The sequence below is a fragment of the Microplitis mediator genome, chromosome 5 (genome assembly GCF_029852145.1).
Source record: "Microplitis mediator isolate UGA2020A chromosome 5, iyMicMedi2.1, whole genome shotgun sequence".
NCBI lineage: Eukaryota > Metazoa > Arthropoda > Insecta > Hymenoptera > Braconidae > Microplitis > Microplitis mediator.
In genome coordinates, this window is record NC_079973.1 from 9,979,206 (window position 1) to 10,003,431 (window position 24,226).

Below are 24,226 nucleotides of genomic sequence, written 5' to 3' on the forward strand. Positions count from 1 at the left end.
CAATTGATGAATCACTAAATAAATATTGCGCTTTAAAAAAATGTTACATATAATACATTCATATTTTATTTCAAATTTATAAAACTCATGAGAACAATAATCATATTCGATGTTTTGTTGCAGTCAATATTCTGCATAACTTTTAACTTATTACGGATTTATCCATAATAATTATCAATAATACAATCCTTTGTTTGTTTGTTCAAGTAAAATATTAATGATTGGCAGAAGCAGATATCAGAAAATTTTGTAATTTTTAACAAATTTTTTTTAGTTTTTTAAATGCGATTTTTAAATGACACTGAAGTTAGCTGACGTCTAATGATTTTTGGAGTTTTTTTTTAATAGATTAAAAAAAAAAACACTTCGAAAAATTGCACCTATAATTTTTTTGATTTTTTACGTGTGCATATTTTTAGTTTTTTTTTTTTTTGCAATTGATGTTGAAGAAAAAATTCAAAAATTTTTAATTGCCTGCAAACCTCGATGAGTGTGAATGTAGCAGACAGACAAATTTAAAATTATAAATAAATAGAGCAAATAATTTAAAAAATGAAATTAAAAAAAAAGCACTTGTTGATTTTTAAATTTTTTAAATGCGTATTTTTTTTAAATTTTATTTTTTTAATTATTTACTCTATTTATTTATAATTTTAAATTTGTCTGACGTCCGCTACATTCACACTCATGAAATTAAACAAATTTAAAATTATAAATAAATAGAGCAAATAATTAAAAAAGTGAAATTTAAAAAAAATGCACTTATTAATTTTTAAGTTTTTTCAATGCGCATTTTTTTTAAATTTTATTTTTTTAATTATTTACTAATAATTTTAAATTTGATGTCTGCACAATCGTTTTTTTTTTTGGTAAAAAGTAAATGACAGTTAAATTAATTTCAAATAATTCATTATTTTGGCGCGAAAACGAGTGTATTATACGCAAACGTTATTCGCGATATGCGCGCTCACGTTGGCGAATACGGGAGAAGGATAAAAGAAAGAGGAAGAGAAAAGAATAAACTCGCGAACCGTCGAGGGGAAAGAGGCGGAGATGCGCGATCGCGTGTGATTGTAGACTATATACAACTCAACGACTTGTTTTAGTTTTTAGTTACATTACACACGGAAACGTGAGTCGTTAATCTTGCTGGTGAATGTGCGTTATAATCTCCGAGTTTCGCGCGTGTCTTTATCACATACTCACGTGTTTAATTTAAACTAATATCCTCGGACTAAATAAAATATCCAAGGAAATATTTATTGTCGCGTAATATATTAGTGTATTTATTTTTCAGTACAGTAAGAATGTAATGTACAGAGGCGTGATTGTCGCGTTAGTGGTCCGCGGGGCGAGTGTTTGGTGAACGGAACGGCGAGTTTTAGTCCGCGAGTTCGAGTTGCAAAGTCGCGATACAAGTAACGACCGAGGCTAATAAATAATTTTTAAAAATAAATAACCATCGGTTAAATAAGTGACGGTGATGTCAAACATGCGGCGTAAATTATCACGAGAAATAGTGATAAAGGTGCGGAGTTTCAGTGTCCTGTTGATTAAAATTTCCTGGTAAAATATAATTAGGGTGCAAATGAGCCCAGATTTATGGCGGCGCGGGTGCTTTTGTTCGGCATCTTGTTTACGGAAGTAGTACTCGAGCCCGTTTGCGCCGCAGGTGGGTTTTTTAAGTCACGTTTTTAAATTTTAAATATTTTTTATTACTCTGATTTGCATGTTTTTTATTTCTGTCGGTATTTAATTGTTGGATTTTTATTTTACTAATTAATGGGTTTTTATTACATGGATTATATTTGGTAGCGTATCCATGTGATGTGTAATTTATTTTTTTGGGGCAGGTTATTTTTGCGTCACGCACCCGCGATCGATAGCGTGATGGTGACAACCTGTCATTCAAACAATGAATTTTTTTTAGTGGATAAATTCATCGGACATCTTATGATTTATACTTATGTTTCCATGAATACGTCTGTTTGTACAGATATATGTATATATTTTTTTTTTTTTTTTATTTCACTTTATTGTACATCATTCAATTTTTTTAAATATTTTCATATGTAATTTTAAGTAAATGTATTTTTTAGGGGTAATTACATAAAATTAAATTCAAATAATTGCTTGGGTTGCATGCAAAAAAAATTTTTCTTTGTGAAATGAAAAAAAAATTTTTGGAGTTGAAAAATTTTTACGGGTAAATGTAGCAGACATACGAAAATTTGTTAATTCCATATAAAAAAATTTAATAGTCAAAGAAACAAAATTTAAAAAAATGCATTTACTAAATTTTGAATTCTCTAAACATGAATTTTTTTCTTTTTATTTTATAAACATTTCAGTTTAATATTTAAAAAGTTTTTAAAATTGTCAGATGTCCGCTAACTTTACTGTCATTTAATTTTTTAACGTTCTAAGGAAATTTTTATTTTCAATTCATCATGAAAAAATTTACTGAGAGAAGTAGAAATTTTCTTAGGGCGAGCAAAAATTTTTCATTAAGAAATGAAAACAAAATTTTTTTTTGGAGTAGAAAAATTTTTTCAAGCTTCGAAAAAATTTTTGATTTCAATTCATTATGCAAAAAATTTTTTGAGAAAAGAAGAAATTTTCTTGGAAAGAGTAAAAATTTTTCATTATAAAGTAAATCAAACATTTTTTAGGACTAAAATAAATTTCTGACCTCAAGAAAATTTCTTCTCGTCCCAAGAAAATTTTCCTTTTTTATTCTTAATGCAAAAAATTTTAGTATAAAAAAATATATTCAATGATTATATTCTTGATTACTGGAAATTATAAAATTTAATTTCTGGGTTTGTTACCTGAATTTTTTATCAAGAGTAATAAAAAATATTAATTTTACTTTGTATGATAAAATTCTAATAAAATAATTCAATTTTTTAGGTGGTAAAGGAACTGGTAATAATTTAAACGGCAACAAAAATGGATCGAAACGAGATGGGGTGAATTTAAACTTAAGTAAAAGTTCGAGCCAAAATTTAAGAATTGAGCCTGGGGGATATGTTGTGCTGGGAAAAAAAGGTGTTACTCTAAATTGTTTACCAGGAAATAATCACGATGTATCTTGGCTTTACAATGGCGAACCAGCACCACCATGTGGGATTCCAAGATGCACAATTCTCGACAATGGCTCACTTCATTTCTACAAGGTTCTTATTTATTTTAAATAATAACACGCGTTTGAGGTAAAAGACTCAATTGTCAACAGAGTAACAATTACTGGCGGGCTTTTATTCAATTATTTATTCAACTTCCTTCAACATCCTTTGAAATCAAAAATTTTTTATTCAATCTTTGGAATACTGAGAGCCCTAAAAACGCACTGTCATTAATTCGTACAGTGGTCATATAAATTACTTCACATTTATTTATAAAATTTATGTCCTTTCCTCCCTTGGTGTGTAATCTACTAATTCTTGTTTTCTGAGGCACTTTTGCCTGGATTTGAACAAAGAAAAAATATGACAGATTTAAAAGATTTTCATTTCGAAATTGGCGTAATTAAATTATAGAAAAATTTTTTATTTTTATTGTGGAATATTAATTGATTTAAGAATTATACTAATAAAATTTTTATTTTTAATAGAAACAAAATTTACAATTGGCACAAAAATCTATTGGACGAAATGAATCGATTAATGATATGTATAAAAAACACGAGTATCGATGTATTGGACAGACTTCTTCTGGAGGATTTTTACGATCTTCGCCGGTATTCATACAAATTGCTGGTATAGTTGATTTTATTTAATTTATTAAGTACTTAAGAGATATTTTACGTTAAATTACTCAAGGTTTAGATTTTACTACTTATCATTTTTTATAATTATGAAATTTTTTTTCTTTTAAAATTTTAAACTCTGATTTCCCGCCAAATCCTATTCAAATTTCAAAAATTTTTGAATTAATTATTAAGCTTTTGAATCCTACTGAAAATTTTAACTTTACTTTTATTTTCACTAATTAAAATTTAAACTTAAATTACTGATTCATTAAATTAATTCCTGTTCCAATAATGATTAATTACCTTCATAATAAATAAATGCATGTAATCGTAATCCATAATTTAAATTAAATCGATATTTCTCGAATTAAAAATGTATAATTTCACGTATTTATTTAATCCACAAATAAAATTTTTTCTGCCACGATAACTAAAACTTTTTAAATAAAAGAAAATATTTTACTTGTCAACGTGAGTTCCCATTAAGATCGAGGGCTAAAATTATAATTAAATTTTCTTGTCATTTGATATTGAATTAGGTCGGAAATTAATGAGGTAAATGAAGATGAAACTTTTAATTTTTATTTTAATAATAAAGTAAATCTAAACCTTTGATTATTTAACGAGAAATTCTTGATATTTAAAACTTGATTCATTTATTAAAATTTTTATTTATAGATCTATCATATACTTTTAAGAAATCTCCTAATGATGTTACGGTACATGAAGGAGAAGTTACTAGATTATCCTGTTTAATTGATAGTGTACCGTATCCTCCGAATATTACATGGCAGCATAATGGAAAATCTTTATTATCAGATCGCAATAATACTAAGTATGGATCAATTTACTATTTATTCGTATAATCAATATATATTTTATTTAATTATCAAATAATTACATAGAAGTGGGGTTCCATTAGTTTCCGGACATAAAAACTAAAATTAAGATTTTGTAATTTATTTTACTCTAATCTACTCTGGCAAATTAATTAAATTATTTTTTAAACAAAATAATTAATTTCAAAAAAATCTAAGACCGGCATTTTTTTTTTTAATTCTATATTTCATGCGCAGTATGAAAAAATTTGAAAATCTAAACCTGCATAACTCACTTGCTCATTCAATAATAAAAAATTTTGTTTTTCTAAAAAACGACAAAAAAAAAATACCGACTAAAAATGACATCGTGATTATTTATACGGAAATTAACAAAAAAAAATTATCATGATTTTTAAGTTGCAATAACTAAGAATTTTTTTTTTTATTAATTCGCTAAAGATCAGAATAAAAAAAATTTTTAATGTCATGTCAATTGTTCGATTTTTGATATAAAAAAATACTGTAAGAATTTTTTTTATCGTTAAAGAGCAGAATAAAAAAAAATTGACGACATGTCAATTGTTCGATTTTTGAAATTCAAAAATTGATTGAGCGTCACTTCTATATAATTACCAATTACGATTATAAATAAATAATAATTATTATTAGTAGATATATCATGGTACCACCAGGTGTTCTTTATATAACTTCAACAAAACAGTCTGATGCTGGCTTATATAGGTAAAAAAAATCAAGTTTTTTTTTAATTACCAACATTATCTTTGATTTGATAATAAAATAATAAATATAAAATATTTTTTTTAGATGTATAGTTACAAATGATTTTATTAAAAAAACCAAAAAAAGCAAAGAGGCAAAACTGACAGTTGTTCCAAAAATAAAATTACAAGAATCAAACATTCCAGCCTCATTATTCCCACAAAGTTATTATAATTATTCTTTAATTAATGGATCGAATGTTACTCTCGTTTGTGCAGTATCTGGTAATCCATTATCATTTTTAAAGTGGTCATTTGTGCCACAACGTTCAGGTATTCTAATTGCTTTCAAATTAAAAAAAAAAATAGAAAAACAATTTTATTAATTAAACGTACGTTGATATTTAAGATGGAGCCAATTCAGCGCAACCTCGCATTCTTCTTAACTCGACTACCGGTATCAGTATACTCGAATTAAAAAATGTCAGCATTTTTCACGCTGGCACTTATCTGTGTTCCGTAGAAAATGTTGTCACTGGCGCTATGGAGATTCAGGTACATTTTTAAATAATATTATTTTTTAAGTTCTATTTTGAGTTGGATTAAATTTTATGACCCTAAAGTTAACAATTAAAAATTTTCAGATTTTTTTACAACTCGATTGCAAAAAAAAAAAAACTAAAAATATGCGCGTGTAGAAAATCATATAAACTATCAGTGAAATTTTTTCAAATTTTTTTTTTTATAATTTATCGTCTGGAAAAAAAATAAAAAAATTATTAAACGTCCGGGAACTTCAGTATCATAAAATTTTTCAAAGTCCTATCATTTAAAAAAAAAAAAAAATACTATGGCCTATTTGTTGAAAATAAAAATTTTTCTACACATTTTTGGCGAAATGTTTTTATTAAAATAATTATTTACTAATTAATTTTTAATTTATTTACTTCAGAATATAACTGTAGACGTAACAGTTCCTCCAACGTTCATTAAAAAACCAATAAATCAAAATTGTCCCAATGGAAGAACAGCTAGATTTGAATGTCAAGCAGATGGAGTACCAACTCCAACTATATATTGGCTCAAAGATGCGGAAAATATTACGGTCAATGGTAGGAATTAAACTTGAAAAAAATATCAATAAATATTTTTCGAATTTAAAATGTGAAATATAAAATAATGTTTTTAATTTAGGACGGAAAACAATTTATGTAAAGGAGAATAATAAAGTGGAGCTGGCGATTTCAGCCACAGTACCATCTGATTCTGGTGACTATCAGTGTGTGGCTGTTAATTCTGCCGGAGAAATTTGGGCCGCTGGTCGGTTACAAGTTAATGCGTCGCGTAATAGTCCTGCTGCCCCGACTGAATTGAAATGTTACGCGCCATCACCAGTTAAAATAACTATCTCGTGGATTCCACCTCAATCTTTGCCACCTTCTAGTATTACTGCTTACACTGTTCATTATAGCCCTGAAGGTATATCAATCATATATTTAATATATAATTAATTTTATTAAGGAAAGAGACCCAGTACCCGATCACTCATGTATATATATATATGAGTGGTTGTTAAAAATTAAATTTTCTCAGACGCCCCATAAAAATCTTGAGTGAAAAAACACGCGGGGAATTTGGTTTTTTCTTTTTAAGTAAAAAGAACATGTGCCGCAGGACGATCATTTTTCGATACAATCGCGGTTTTTTTTAAATATCTCATGAAATATGCAGATTAAAGGAAAAAGTCATAGGAACAATTTTGTAAGAAATTAAATTCTTGATAAAAAAGGTCATGTTCATTTTTTTTATAAAATGTGTATTTTCGAAGATATTTAAAAAAAACTTTTTTTAGATTTTATTACAAATTTTAAAAAGAACGTTTTTTTACAATATCTTCGTAAATACACATTTTATAAAAAAAATGAACATGACCTTTTTTGTCAAAAATTTAATTTCCTACAAAATTATTCCTATGACTTTTTCTTCTAATCTGCATATTTCATGAGATATTTAAAAAAACCGCGATCGTATCGAAAAATGATCGTCCTGAAACACGTGTTCTTTTTACTCAAAAAGAAAAAACCAAATTCTCCACTTACTTTTTCTTATTTTTTTTGTTCAAAATTTTTACTTCAAATTCAAAAAAATTATTTTATAAATTTTCAAAAATTTAAGGAGGTGGAAAAGAAGAAGTTTCGCCAGAACCGGGCAACTCAACGTCCGTTGAAGTATCAAAACTTCTTGAGCCATACACGAATTATTCATTTTACGTGAGGGTTTGGAATAATCATGGAGCTAGTGATCAATCAGCCACAATAGTGTGTGCTACTGCACCAAGCGGTTTGTGTTTACCCAATAAAATATGTACTTAAGTATAATCTGATTATTTAAATTAATATCATTAATACATTTTGAATATTCAGTTCCCAAAACCGCTCCAAAAGTAACTGTGGATGTATTAAGTTCTACAAAATTAAACATAACGTGGCAACCTTTGACGAAAAAAGAAGCAAGGGGTGCTGTCGTTGAATACAAAATTCAATGGAGGCTTCATGAACATCCTTCGTATCGAGTAATTTTTGTTCCTGCTAATGTTGAACATCATTTACTGACTGGTATTATTATTATTATTTTACAAATTATTTAATTTTATTATTGATTATATTAATTATTAATTTTTATTGCAGACTTACTACCTGGAGCACAATATGATTTACGAGTATTAGCAAGAACGGAAAAAGGATGGCCGAATATCAGTGAATCTCTTCTTGGATGGAACACAGTCGTAATGCCTACCAGTGATACTGATAATTACAACATTAGAAACATTTTGGATGTTGAGATGATCAACATGAATGCTTCTCATTTAAAGGTTTTATTATTTACCTGTTGATTAATTTAATTACCAATTGATCATCTAATTTATAATATTAATTTTTTTAATTTATTTATAATTTAAGGTCATTTTCAGACAGTGACCCCCCACTTTATAAAAATATTTAATGACTCAACTTTCGTGATATTAAAATTTTATTTATCGAATGAAAATAAAAAAATAAATTACTTACAATTTTTATCAATCAGGAGTAAAATGAAATTTGGTAAATAAATTTCAGCCCAAAAAATTTATGATCCTGAAGTTAGCAGACAGTTAAAAATTTTATGATTTTATTTTGAACAATTAAATTTGAAGAAAAAAAGAAACTGAAAAAATGCACATGTAGAAAATTAAAAAGACTATAAGTGCAATTTTTTTAAATATTTTTTTTTTTTTTATAATTTATCGTCTTTTAAAAAATCCAAAAATCATTAGACGTCCGCTAACTTCAGTATCATAAAAATTTGACGTTTCGAATTTTAATCGAGATTTCACTGAAATTCAAAAAATTTCGTTTAATTCCTAATTGATAAAAATTGTAAATAATTTATTTTTTCTAAATTATATCTTAGTAAAATTTTTACTACGTCGTCTTCTTTTCAATTAATGATTTAATTTTTTTTTTTTTTTTTTGATGATTAATAAAATTTTTATGCTGTGACAGTTAAAAGTAATTGAATATTTTTAAAAAGTGAGGAATATTTTCTAAGAATTCTTTTTTTTTAATCGATAATTTTTAAATAATAAACAAATAATTGATATTATTTTTATCAGATGAAATGGCAAATAAAAGAGGCTGATTTTGAGACATTTAAATTCGACTCATGGCAAATATATTGCGAATCTGTCAACGGTGATAAATTATTTACTGCGTTATTGGATAAAAATTCTACAGAGTATTTATTTACGAATCTTGGTAAATTTTAATTTCTAATTGTCGTTATTAATTTTATTAATATAAATTATCATGTAATAAAATTTATCTTTTTAGAACCAAATATTTCTTATACAGTGGGCTTGTGTATCGTAACTAAAGGAGTGTCCAGTGATTGTATATTAAAAATTATAAAATCCATTTATTATGAATCAGGTGAGTTTATTAACGTCAATTGACAGTAAAAGTCAGCAGGTCAAATTACTGATTTATTTTATTTACAGGTAATATTCCTGTAGCTTTAGAGGCTAATCCATTATCACCATCATCGATTCAATTAACTTGGACTGTAATAAATAAAACTAGTGTAGATCAATATGAAGTCTGTTATGAACCAGTACAGTATCCAGATTATAATTTATCTAAATGTGTTGTTGTGTAAGTATATATTTTAATTGTCTAATTATTATTTAAAATTTTGGTAGGTGCACACGTACGGCTCTATTTATTTTTGAGGATACAAAATATTTGACCGCGGATTTATGAACAAAAATAAAAACTCTGATTAAATTCAATTGAATCTGATTGAAACTTAGTCGAATTTCTATCAGAAAATAATAAATATCTACAATAAAATTTTCATAATGTAATTTTTCTTTACACTTTTAGTCTTTTTTAAAATTTTTCACGAATTTTAAGAAAGAAAATACTAAAAATAAAATCACGTAAAAAAGTTGATAAATTTTTCACTCCAAATAAAAAAGTGCCATTGGTTTTTTGCAAATATCTGCGTAAATATTCAACTATCGAAAAAATTGCAAGATACCTTTTTTGTAGTGTTTTAAATTTTCTACAAAAAACAAATCTTACACTTTTTTCGAAAACATGATAGATTTCGAGATATTTGAAGTTTAAACTAAAAAGTAAATTTAAAAATCTAGAGCTTAAAATTACCGGAAGTTTATGTCACAGTTTTGGTTTGAACATAAATTTAATTTCAGGAATGATACCAAAGCAATTATTGGTGAACTCAAAGCCTTTACATTGTACCGATTCAAAGTAAGAATGTTACTAAAAGATTTAAATAGCAGTCAGTTTAGTGAAAGCATCGAGTGTTATACAAGTGAAGATGGTAAGTAATTTTATTAAAATTAAAAGTATCACCATTAATTTATGTGAAATTCAAAACAAAATATTTAAATTCAGTCCCTGGTAAACCTGAAGAAGTGCAAGTTTTTCAAAATGGTACAAAAATACGTGTGGTTTGGAAGGAACCGAGCAAAACAAATGGAATAATATTATCATATTTTTTATCTTATTATTCATCGGATTTAATAAATTCCACATTAACTTGGGGTAATATGACTGTACCTGGAAACAAAACTTCTGTTATTTTGCCTGACTTACCACTGGGAGAACGTTATTATATTATGGTACAAGCAGCAACTAAGGCTGGATATGGAAGACGTTCTGATCCTATTTTTATATTTACGGGAGTAAGTTTGTCTAAAACCTCTACTTCATCAGACAAACAAAAACCGCCAGCTAAATCAAAACCCGATCAAAGTCTTGGTAAATTTTAAATCATCAAATATTTTTTTGTAATTTACTTATTTGTTTTTTTTTTATAAATTTTAGGCATCATATTAGGTGTGGGTATAAGTATTTGCTTCATAATAATAAGCCTGTGCAGTATATACTGTCGTAAAAAATGGGAACACTCACGATCACTTCGAGAAAGTGCTCAGCCATTCAAAAATCGTATTTTTTCAAGAAATAGTACTACGTGTTGTATTGAACAGTCATCGACTTCAGTGAGCCAGCAAGCGAACAATCGAATTGGTTGTAATGAAATTGAATTAGCGGTACTTTGTCCATCATCGCCGACTTCGACGAACCCACAATTGGACACTAAAGTAAAAATATCTAAAAATAAATAATTAAAATTAAATTTGAATTTAAAATAATGTTAATATTTATTTTGAAATAGGGTACGCTGGCAAATGGTATTGAAACGGGAGCTAAAGAGCCGCTTCTGACTTCTTGGAATTCAAATGAAGAAAATCGAGATTTACATATTACGGAAAATATACAAGTAATCATAATTTTATATTAAACACATATAGTTTTATGGATTCCATGACCACTGATCCCCTACAAGTGATCACACGATAATTGATCCCACGGAGTAGATCCAACTGACAATTGATCCCACAGACAATCGATCCCATAAACAACTGATCCTACAGACAAATGATCCCATAAACAACTGATTCTACAAACTAGATCCAACTGACGATTGATCCCACAGACAATTGAACTCATAGACAATTGATCCTATAAACAACTGATTTCATAAACAAGATCCAACTGACAGTTGATCCCACAAACAAATGATTCCATAGACAACTGATCCCACAGTCAATTGATCCCACAGACAAATTATCCCACAAACCAAATTCAACTGACAATTGATCCCACAGACAATTGAACCCATAAGCAACTGATTCCACAGACTAGATCCAACTGACAACTGATCCCACAGACAAATTATCCCATAGACAACTGATCCCACATACCAAATTCAACTGACAATTGATCCCACAGACAATTGAACCCATAGACAACTGATCCCACAAACCAAATTCAACTGACAATTGATCCCACAGACAATTGAACCCATAAGCAACTGATCCCACAAACTAGATCCAACTGACAGCTGGTTCAACTGACAACTGATCTTTTAATTCATCAGTTTCATCAAAATTTTTATAACTTTCATTATCATCTTCAAAATCTTTATCTTCATCATTTTCAACCATATGTCGATGGGATCTGGTGTCGATGGAATCAATTTGCAGGGATCACTTGTATAAAATTATTCTGATCACTTGACGGCACACCATTTAAAAAACAAACTTTTTTTTAATTTTGGCGGAATCCCCCCCCCCCCTTCCCCAACCAGTTTGCTCCGCCGTCCCCATTATTAACTTAATAATTATTTTTTTACAGTACAAACAAAGTGATAGTCCGGTTTTAAAAAAACAATTAAGGCCCGATGAAGACTTGAATATCACCGAACTTACAACACTCGACTGTACTCTGAACAGCAGCACTACCAGTTTAAATAACAATCTCGGTTGCCCACTGTCAACTCCAAAGAAAATAATACCGCCAGTGATTCCCGTGTTGGAGCCGAACGGATGAACACTATTTTTAATACGCAGCTCAAACAACCGCAACACCAATCAACAATAACAGCGACATTAATTAAAGTTTGTATAAAATATTAAGGTACGTTCAATATTATTACAAACAAACAAACAAAATTTATAATTACGCTAAAATTATTTACCTGAAAAAATTACAAATTGAGGAAAGATTAATATGAGAATACGATTATTCGATCATTAGTAATTTAATCAAAAAAAAAAAAAAAAAAAGGAAATTATTGGGTATAAAAAAAAAGTTCGTGATCTATTTAAAAAAAAATCACCTGATGTAAAGAATCATTTTATTCATGCATATAAAGAGTATCATAGTTTTTTAAAAAAAAGAGAAAATAAGAAAAAAAAAATCATGTGGAATTTGAAAATTTCATCTGAAATTGCTTATATATTATAGTTGTTATTAAGCGTACATATAATTATCATTGAAGAAAAAAAAATAATAATTAGGTAGCGCTTGGATTTATAAGCGCAATTGAATACAAATTCAAGTGTATTACGAGCTATGTGCCTCGAAATAAATTTAAAAAAAAATGATGATTGACAAAAATAACAAAGAAATGATGATTGCTCACGTTTAAATGAGATATTGGAGGTTCGATTAATTAAGTTAAATTAATATAAGATTATTAATTACTAATAAATAAAACACAATGTACATAAAATTACAATTTAAGAGATTAATTAAGAACAAGTAAGCAGAAGAAATGACTCGGATATTCGTAATGAAAAATATATTTTTTGTACAAAAAAAAAAGAGAAAAAAATACTGAAGGTAGTTCGATAATTGTGGAAATTATTTTAGATGACGTCTATTTAAATACAAAATTTTTTTGGGAGTTTTAAAAAATTTATTTAAGGTGGAATATTTTTTTACTTCAAAAAATGATGAACTTTTTTTAAATTTTTTAAATTAAAAAAAAAAATAATGATTTATTTTTTTGCATTGAAAAAAATAATAAAATTTATGACTTTTAATGGAGAGACAAAAAAATCTAAAAACGTTCATTTATGCACAGAAAAATTTTGTACGTTAAAAGTTTGGATTATGAATTGAAGACAAAAATTTTCTTAGGACTAGAAAAATTGCTTGATGCAAGAAATTTTTTTTCGTCTTAGAATTTTTTTTGCTCGGAGAAAATATTTGTTTTCTATTTCTCGGAGAAGTAAAACTTTTTTTGCACAAAAAAATCTTTTTTTACTGTGTAACTTTTTTTGTTGCGCTCAAAAAATAATTGATAATTTTTTAAAAATTTTCCTTCAAGAAAAATTAAAATTTAAAAAAAAATCAAAATTTTCAGTTCTCTTATTTTATAAAAAAATGTTTGTCTTGATTTCAATGAAAAAAAAAAAAAGATGAAATTAAAAAATTACCTTCATAATTTAAAAATTTAACTTTACTACTTTTTCTTAATTAATCTCTTGAGTTGTTTGCGATAAACGATAAATTAACAAAAAAATTTTCTTCATTATTTTTAATAAACAAGAAGAAAAAAAGTTAATAAGTAGATTTCACCGAAGAGTCCTTTTCATTAATTCAAGATCGATATAATTAGCGGTATAATTTTTTTAATCAATTTTTTTAATTATTATTATTATTTAAAAAATATTACATTCCACTTGTAATTACGTACTTCTTTGAATTGAACAAAATTTAAATGGTAGTTCATTTTATTAAAATTTTTAGCTTAGATAATTATTAATATTTTAATTTTACATATATATATACATCATATATATTTTTTTTTAAATTTATTACTATCGAATTTTTTAATAGTTGTGATTATTAGTAAGTTGGATATAACTATGAACGAAAAGAATTTGAATAAACGTATTTTTATTAACGTAAATTAATAATTATATTAAATAATAATAATTGGATAATAATAGTAATTAATGATATAAATTATTATTATCATACTAAGTAATAATAGTAATAATAATAACAATAAATAATTAAAATATTTAAAAAAAAATAAGAACGTAAATTGATACAAATTAGATTAACTTTTGTCATTATTTTTGACATAAATAATAAGTATTCTTTACGTTCATAGTCGGATAATTATTTTTTTTTTATGTAATTTAAGTTTTTCATTACCTACGGTTTTCAAATGTCATTTGATTAGTCCACTATAACAATTTAAACAAAAGAAAATATTTTAAAATAAACAATTCAAAGAAGAAATAATTAGTATCTGTGTAAAAAAAAAGTTTGATGACGGACTTCAAAGTTTGCCCTGGTGGAAATTGTTCGGACTTTTCTCTGAAAAACTCCGAAAAAGTCTTTAGAACTTTAGAACTGAGTTTTTCAGAGAAAATTCCGCAAAACTTCCATCAGGTTGAGACAATTTCGGGCTTTTGGAAAATTCCAGGAGTAGAAAAATAAAGAAAGAAGTTATAGAGTAGAATTGGGAAAGGGAATGAAAAGTTTTCAAATTTTTTTTAGAAAATTTATTTACTTCTTACTTTGGTGTGTTTTGAATTTTTGACTTTTCAAAAAATTTTGAAATGGAAAATAATTAAATTTTGAGTCGCAAAAATGATAAAAATTTGAAATATTTCTGTAGTTCTCAGGAATTTCAAAGTTTGAAAATGTCTGGAAAAATTGAACATCTCATAGTGGTAAAACTATTGGAAAATTGGAAAATTTCAATAATTTTCGTGACTCAAATTAATTTTTTCATTTCAATTCTAAAAAAGGTTGAGAAAACAGAAAATTTCGAACTGATATTTTTTTGGAAAATTGGAAACTTTTGTCATTTCCGCGACTCAAATAAAATTTTATTCCGACTTTGAAAAAGTTCAAGAAAATTGAACTTTTTCAAACTTTCATGTCGATAAAATTCATTGAAAAGTCGTAAATTTTGGTCATTTCCGGGACTGAATTTCAATTCTAAAAAAATTAGAAAAAAAATTAATAATTTCGAACTTCAAATTGAAAAGACTTTCGGGAAAATTTCTTAAAAATCAAAAACTCTGACCAATTTTAAATTTGAAAACTTTAATAAGAAAAAAAAATTACTGGAAACGTCCTTGTAAAATTTTCATTTTGTCTTCTAATTCCTTTCTTTATTTTTCTCCTGAAATTTTCAAAAATTTCAACTGTCAAATGTCGAAGCTCGACAAGAAAACTTTTTCGAAATTTTTTTTTACACGGATAGAATCCAGACCACATACCTGACTGGCGTATGTTACCATGACAGAAAACCTATTTCAGTACCTGATATAGACTAAGTTATATCTTTTAGATGTCTAGAGTTTGAAGCATTTAAAAAAAAAAAAATGTCAATGTTATAACCATACTTTGATACAATTGTTATTTATTACTTCATACATTCAATGAATATTTTGTTTAATTCCATTATTACAATAATCCATTTATTGCAATAGACCACTTGTTACATTCTAAATATTCTTCCCATAAAAACAAAAGACTTATATATTACAATAAGAGTCAGGATATATATTTCATTATCAATGATCCTCAACAATACAATGCAATAGTTACTTTTTTATACAGATTATTTTATTTAAATTTTCATATTTTGTTATTTAACTGCTCCAATAATCATTATAACATTTAAATCAACTTATTATTTTGTACAATTTTTTTTTTAAGCAACGCACTGATGTTACATGATTATTTATTTAACATACATACTATTTATATATCAATTTTTTTTATTTATAACAATAGAGAAACATAACTGATTTATTTATGAGTAAAACTACACGAATTATCATTTATTCTAGTTCTGTCTGATTAAAAACTTCGATTGAATCCGATTGGAAAATTCTAATCAGAAGTCGGAAAATTCCGAATTAATCGAAATGAAAGTTGATTGGAAAAAAAATTATTATTTTCCGATTAAATCTGATTGAAAAATTTGAATCGTATTTAGTCGAATTGAATTGGAAAATAATTGGAAAAAATTGTCATTTTCCCTCCGATTGAAAGTTAATAGGAATTTGGAAAGTTACTCGAAAAAAAAAATTATTTTCCGATAAAATCCCATAGAATCTGATTGAAAAGTTTCAATGGGAATTAATCAATAAGTCTAAATGGATCCAATTGAAAGTTAATCGGAAACAAATTATCATTTTCCGATAAAATCCGATTAAAATTTTCAATCGGATTTAATAAGAAAATAATTGAAAAATAAATGTACTATTTTCCGATACAATCGGATACTATTTGATTGGAAAATTTCAACTAGATTTAATTGGAAAGTTCCGAATGGATCCGATTGAAAGGTAATCGGAAATTGGAAAGTAAATCGAAACAAAAAATTATTATTTTCCGATAAAATCCTATTAGAAAATTTCTATCGGATTCAATTGGAAAATAATTGAAATTAAATTATTATTTTCCAATTAAATTAAATTCAGTCTGATTGTAATTTAATTGGATACTCGGAACTCTCCTGAACCATTTCGATAAAATTTTTATTTCTGACTAAATCTGATAGAAATTCGATTGAATTTTAATCGGATTTAATTGGAGTTTTTAATCAGGGATATCTTTCAATTATTTTTATCTAACGAATTTTAATTTCCTATTTAATAAATAGTATAAAAGATACCTGAAAAAAAAAAAATAAAATAAAAATAAATGAATGAATGAAAGATTCAAAATTTATTAACAATATATTAAATTGTTACAAACATGATAAAAAAAGTAGTTCATTTTATAAACGTTTTGTTATTAAATAACGTTTAACATATTTCTATTCCTGCTATATGTTGTAAATAGTCTGGAATAATAACGGCAGCAAAATATTGTTCATTATTAATCATAATTATAAATAATAATAATAATAATCACCCGTTTATTTAATTTTTTATTATTATTATTACTATTATTACTATCAATATTATTAATCTCATTACTCATTACTATTATTATAATTATATATAGTTATAGTTATAAAAATTAGCAACTCATCAGTGAATATTTGAGTGTTTAATTCAAAATTATTTTTATACGTAAAAAATTAAAAAAAAAAATTACTCTTGGATAAAATTAATTATTAATAATTAATATTAATATAAAATTTTTTTTTATTTTACTATATTGTAAAGTATGTTAAATAATGAATTTAAGTTTTAAAGATTATGCAGTCGTGTTTACTTTATTATAAACAAGCTTTTTTTTTATTTTTCTTCACGCTGACGTATTTGCTTGTCATAGACTCCCACGTCTTTACCAACCCAGTGTTCAAAATATTTTTTACACGTATAATCCTAGTGGATTCTAATTACGGTAATTAATCACGAATTTGCGGCAATACTGTGGTATTTTAACGTAAAGTATTTCATTGTGTTACGGTAGAAATGCCACAAATGACCGCATTTTTACCGCAAACTGCCGTAATTTAGCGTAATTTACCGCAAATTACTGTCAAATGCGGAAAACTTGCAGCAAAATACGGTATCTAGTGATAACTTTCAGTATTTTGTAGTAAATTGCGGTATGTTACGTCAAAAGTACGATCATTAACTGGAAATTTACGGCTAAAAGTGCGGTAACTTTTTAGTAAAAACGTAGTATTCTACCGCAACTTTGCGGTAACTTTGCGGTATTTCACCGTAAATGTGTAGATTTACTTTACAATTACGGTATTTTTACGCAAAGTGAAGTATTTTATTGTTTTACGGTAGAAATTCAACAATACTACCGTAAATTACCCCATATTTACCGCAAATTGCCGTAAATTACAGTAATTTACCGCGATTCGGATCTGCTAGGGAAGTCATTACAAAATAGTATATTATACATCTAGTGCAATCGATATTATATAGTCGAGTGCGGGATTGTTGGCATGAGCGACGCACGTGTTGCCAACACTCGAGAGTATAATACACGATGTCACTAGATTGATACAATAGTTCATGTAATGAATGCATGAAAAAAACGCCGTAAGATATCTAAAGTCATTGTCATGCAGTCGGGGTTAGAAAAATAATTTGATTATTGTCAAAAAATATTAATTCTTCATGGAATCGGATAATATCTTTAATAGCATTCACTTAACAAAACTTAACTCATTAAAAAACATCAACTTTGTTATTATGTCGTATAAATTAATAAAAATATGTAAGGTGATAAGCTGATGCTGCATTGATCTGCGCGTGCGTGTGCTGATTGATTAAATGCGCATGCGCAGTCTAGGGATTTTGGTCACGTTAATAAGGCAGCTAAATTCAGTGACGTCATAAAAGGGACAAGTAATAGATTCGTTATTGGCTGGAATCATTGAGTAGGGATAAGCTCCGCCCATTTCACTAAAATGTCGTTAAATATATATTATATGACACTTTTGACCAATCACAAAGGTCCGTAATGTAATATAAAATATTATGATGACTTTAGACAGCGGCGCTTTTTTTCGGGTATGAGTTACATAAAATGGCTTTGATGTCTGATTTACACATACTGTAATAATTATGCGTTGGTATAGAAATTTTCTGAATGTTTTCAGTAGTGTATGACAAGTTTTAATGAGAAAAAAAAGAAAAAAGAAAAAAAAAGATCACTTTACGCTTACCAGACTGTTTGAATCGTATTATTTGTAACGGCGTAATTGTTTTGTAGTTTTATATATTGCGTATACATAGTAGTATTTAAAACACCAGATGTACAACTCTCAGGTCATATTTAAAAAAAAAAATTTTTATGTTTAAATGTTTGTGAAAAATAATATTATTTTAATAATAATTATTATATATTTTAATTTAATATATTTTAAATTTCATCAGAAAAAAAAATTAATCATCAATCATTCAACACATAAACATTTATATTGCCCTTGTTTAAATAATCCAATAATTAAATTTTTATTTAGTTCAAGCCGGTTCTCATGTGTTTCAATATTCTCTGTCAAAACTGATACGCATTTTATTAATCAAAATTTGTAAGAAAAAAAAATAATCATTTTGAAGTTTAATTTTACAGTTAAAATCTAAAGACGCGGTAGTATCTCGCGCCAAGTATGCGCATCATTTTGTTAGAAGTTTTTATAAATTCATCAACAGATTGTAAAAATCCGATTTAAAAATAATAACTTTCTTTTGTGTATAAAAAAAAATAATTTTGAAGTATGATTTCATAGTTTAAATTTAAAGACGCGGTAGCATCTCGCGCCAGGTACGTGCATCATTTCGTTACGTTCTGATAAATTTATCAATGGGTTGTAAAAATTGAAATTTTTTTTGCGTATCAAAAAAAAAAACATTTTGAAATATAATTTCGTAGCTTAAATTCAAAAACGCGGTAGCATCTCGCACCAAATTCGCTTATGATTCTTTTTTTTTCAAGTTTTTATAAATTTAGCAACAGATTTTATAAATATGAATGATAACATATTGGATTGTTTAAATAAGGGATGTGATAGTTCATTAAAATATTTTTTTTGTTTCGCAACTCATTGTATGGAGTCGCCGGGTTGAATATATTTATGGTAAAATAGTTTATTAAGGATCTAAGGTGTTACATTACTCAAAAGTACAAAGCAATAAAAAAATAAAAAGTTATCAACCTTTTTAAATTTTTTTTTATCTGCTTTTGAATACTGTTTTATATATTTTTATTTCATTTTAATTAATAAAATTATATATTATTTATTTATCGAAATAATTTAATATCCCACCACCGTTATTGTAAATAAACCATATCAATTTTTATGTTAAAAAATAATTATTAGCTTGTGTAGTAAAAAAATAATGAATACATTTGATTTCTATGTAAAAACCCGGGTAAAAAAATTTCAAGCCGAAAAATTGCGAATAATTAGGCCTAAAAAAAAAACTTAACATCGGCTGACTCAATTTATTGAAAATATCAAAATTTCGTCGTGTTTTCGGGCCAATTTCGGCCTTTTCTAATAAAATTCTGTGTTTTCGGAGTAGTTTCGAACAATTTTCGACTTTTTCCACTAAAATTCCACAGCTTTAGCGAGATTTCGCTCAACTGTCGGTCTTTTCTAATAAAATTCTGTAGTTACGACTTAATTACGGACGATTTTCGACCTTTTCCAGTAAAATTCTACGGCTTCAGTGATATTTCGGCCAAATTTCAGGTTTTTCCGAAAAAATTCTACAGCTTTAGCGAAATTTCGGCTAATTTTCGGCCTTTTCTAATGAAATTCTGTGATTACGATTTAATTTCGGACAATTTGCGACCTTTCCTATTAAAATTCTGTGGTTTCGACGTAACTTCGGAAGGATTTCGACTTTATCCAGTGAAATTCTACGGCTTCAGCGATATTTCGGCCAAATTTCAGGCTTTTTCGAAAAAAATTTCTATTTTCGACGTGATTTCGACCAGACTTAGCCTTTTCGGCTCTTTTTCGGCGTATTTTCGGTCAAATATTTTTACCCGGGACAATAAAGTCATAACGGTGAAGCTTTTGTACATTTTTATACATACAGTTATAACTATTTATAAAACCATTTGTAATTTATTGAATTCAATTTTATATCGCATTTAATTAATGATTATTCATCGAACACTGCGCTATTAAAAAAAGAGAAATAGATAATAAGCAACAAAAAAAATGAAAAACGCTCCCTGGTAATTTACTTATTTATAATATTCGAATAATTAATAGTATCGTACGGCGACTCTAGTCGAACGAATATACCTCCACAATGTTTTTATAACTCTTTTTATATATAAGTATAAAAAAGGGGTCAATACTAATTACTTAATTATTAATTAAAAATAATAATAACTTAGCAGCGATAAATAATAATGATTATTATTATTAATAGACTTTAATAAAATCATTTTTACCTCAATATTATTTTTTCAACCGAGTATATTTTAAGCCATAAATGTATTATGCGGCGATTAATTTTAGTTGTTAACCAAACGGACATTCATAACAAAAAAAAATAATTATTTTCATGATACCAGCATCGAAACTTCAAGTTTCAGTGTCTCTACAGTCCGAACGCCCATTTCAGTTCAATGTCGCGAACAAATATCAGCAAACGCGTAAATGCGAATGTCTTCATCCAGCGGGCGGAAAAAATTTTGTTTTGTCCCTTGGGAAGAATTAGTAGATTACGCACCTAGGGTGTAAGTTGGACATTCCAACCGCGCGTGTAATTGGCTACCCGAGCCAAAGGCGAGTGCGGCAAACACGCATATTAGGACAGCCGATCTCCCCCCTGAAAGTTTAAATTTTTGCCTCTGTGGGAAAAATCGCGCATGCGCCAATTTTCATCATTTTCCTTCATTTTCATAAGACCAAAAAACGACTTTATTCCTCTACAGGGCAGGAATTTAAACTTTCGGCGCAGGTGTAGTGAAAATAATGTCTGCCCGTTTATTGAAACATACGTTAATAATTGATCACACCATTGGTCGTAAATTAACTTGTTTCTGACTGGATGCTGACACTGAAACTTCAAGTTCCAATGCAGGCAATCATGAAAAATATAGTGTGTGACTCAGGATAAAACACGATTTCCACTTGTGGGTAATGTCAGCCGCCTAAGGCTCGAAGGCCAACTTCACTCTGGTCTGAAATCGTTTCGTTTCATCCCTTGTCACACAATATACTATTATTTCACCGTTGATTAATATAATTGTTTTCATGATTCCATTATTATTATTATTATTATTATTATTATTATTATTATTATTATTATTATTTTATATTTAAATAATTTAGAGTATTTCTATAATATATATATAAAATATGTACGATTGTTAAGATCATAATTGAGTAATGTGAAAAAGCGTAACAAAATATTGAAAGTATATATTTTAATATATTACATGTATAATTCATTGCATCATCTTATTGTTTAATAAAAAAATAATAAAATAAAATAAAAAAAACAAGTATTAAAATAAAAACAATATACGAAATATTTAACAATATTGTTGACACCGTATTGTTGCGATAATTCAATAAAAAAATAAGACAGTAAAATGTTTTTTTTTTTTTTTAATACTTTTGTCTTAAATCCTGTATTTATAAGGATTTTTTTTTTACAGCAATGAAAATTAATGTCATTTTTTCCACTAAACAGGACAGGAAACTTTCGGTGAAGGTTTGGTAAAAATAAAAAAAAAGATATTTAAAGAAAACACAAAATGAAGTTTATCTATGAGCAAATTTAATATCAAAATATGGTAGCATACCTAAAAATATTAACACGAGTTATTTAATAAATAGTATAATAATTTCAATTGAGGAAGATCGTCTGTCAGTACAATTTAAAATTAGCATATTGCTTATTTAATTATTAATTTTTTTAAAATAACAATTTTTCTCACCTCCGGGTGAAAAGCGTCAACTTTTGTCCTGCTGAGCAAAACGAAGTTGCCGCGTTCCGCCTCCGTCGAGGAGAAAAATAGTATACACTCCTTGGGCAGTAAATAAGAAAGCCTCCACGGAACCTGACTGAGTGATGTGCGCACACAACTCAGTCAGGTTCCGCACAGTAATCAGTGTGGCGCTGCACCACAATCGAGCATTTTTTTCCAGCACCGTAATGAGTCGGGTTCCAATCTTTCCGTGTCAGATCACATGTGATCTGAGACATTTTTTACTTTACTACCCTAGGTGTGTAATATACTATTATTTATTGTGTAATCAACTTCACTTGGCGATATAACAACAGCAAATATGTTTTCGAAATTTATTTTAGTAACAATTTAATCATCATTTATAATACTATTTGTACTCAATTTTTCCATCTAATATCATAAATAAACCTATTCCATCACGTCAAAAGTATTTTATATTAAAATTGGAATGCTAAGTAAATTGTCTTTATAAAAATCCTTAAAAAGTTTAAAAAAAAAAAAATAAGACATTGTATATTCTTATTTCGCTATTTAAGAAATAGTGCACAAAGCACTTCGCACCCCTAGTACCAAAAAGGCATATAGTTTTTTTGAATTCACCTATCGCTCAAGAATCACGAAATTGATCAAAATACAAAATTTAAAATATTTATTACAAAATGGCCTATAACAGCAAATATATGCGTGGGCATTAATTTTATTTTTAATTTTTAGCTAATGAAAAAAAGGCCTATGAATAAATTTTTGTTTTCGATCAATTTCGTAAGTAAAGCGACAAGTACTTTCCAAAGATTGTTAACCAAAAAATTTGGAAACTAGAATCTTAACCTACAAAAATGGCTTTTTTTAAATTCGCGAAACGGTCATTTTTCACTTGAATGCAAACTTTCAACAATCATCGAAAAATTTGAATAATTTGAATTTGCGGATTTAATTGAATCCGATAGAAATTTTTTAATCAGAATCAATCAAAAAATAATAATTATGTTTCCAATATTCGATCAACTTTTAATCGGATTCATTCAGAACCTTCCGATTGAATCCAATTAAAACTGATTGGAGCTCCATCGGATTTTTATCAGATTCAATCAGAAACAAACGTTTAATCAGAATTTCTCGGGAGCGTTCCAATTATCTGATTGAAATTTTCCCATCAGATTTAATCAGAAAATAATTTTTTATTTTTTCAAATTAACTTTACGATTTTTGATTAACTTTCAATTGGATTTATACGGAACCCTCCGATTCAAATTTTCAAATCGGAGTTTTTAATCAGAGATATATATTTATAGGCCTCTTTAGTTTTAATTTTTTTTGATCGAGCATAAAAATAAAAATTTCTATCCCTATTAGATCTAATACTAGATCTACATCCGGTATTTGCCTTTTTGGGATTGGGAGCGCGCCTTATTTAAAGTAAATTGTTGTCTAAAAAAAAAATTAGATAGACTAACACTATCATTATGCCTAGTGAACGTTATGTCCATTTTACACCATCGAATTAATTGAATTCGCTTTGATTTAGGCCTCATATCCTGACTAGTATCCAGTCACAATTAATTACAATTAATAAAACTACCGAATTTTTAGGCAATTAACATATTAAGTACGTGCGTTCCTGTGTTT

General features: G+C 27.2%; 1 protein-coding gene across 2 annotated transcripts; it reads left to right on the plus strand.

The window, feature by feature from the left end:
- Window positions 1-1,024: 1,024 nt before the first annotated feature.
- On the plus strand, window positions 1,025-13,472 carry LOC130668200 (protogenin-like). 2 transcript variants are annotated; one of them, XM_057470369.1, is made up of 20 exons: window positions 1,025-1,672; window positions 2,914-3,179; window positions 3,617-3,761; window positions 4,433-4,589; window positions 5,248-5,316; window positions 5,401-5,627; window positions 5,704-5,849; window positions 6,247-6,406; window positions 6,489-6,773; window positions 7,470-7,634; window positions 7,718-7,909; window positions 7,982-8,166; window positions 8,947-9,088; window positions 9,164-9,262; window positions 9,331-9,484; window positions 10,048-10,178; window positions 10,253-10,618; window positions 10,685-10,962; window positions 11,037-11,141; window positions 12,059-13,472. In XM_057470369.1, exons 1-20 carry the CDS (start codon window positions 1,603-1,605, stop codon window positions 12,251-12,253), a joined length of 3,537 nt encoding a protein of 1,178 aa, XP_057326352.1. In that variant the 5' UTR covers window positions 1,025-1,602; the 3' UTR covers window positions 12,254-13,472. The 2 variants fall into 2 exon arrangements, with proteins under 2 accessions (XP_057326352.1, XP_057326351.1); XM_057470368.1 differs by having other exon boundaries at window positions 5,245-5,316; window positions 12,059-13,471.
- The last annotated feature ends 10,754 nt before the right edge of the window (window positions 13,473-24,226 follow it).

Excerpts from the sequence above, each read along its gene's own strand:
- LOC130668200 (XM_057470368.1), top strand. The coding sequence starts at position 1,603 with ATGGCGGCGCGGGTGCTTTTGTTCGGCATCTTGTTTACGGAAGTAGTA. Across the intron at positions 7,910-7,981 it reads TGAACATCATTTACTGACTG|ACTTACTACCTGGAGCACAA; the intron begins GTATTATTATTA and ends TTTTTATTGCAG. Across the intron at positions 10,179-10,252 it reads GTGTTATACAAGTGAAGATG|TCCCTGGTAAACCTGAAGAA; the intron begins GTAAGTAATTTT and ends ATTTAAATTCAG.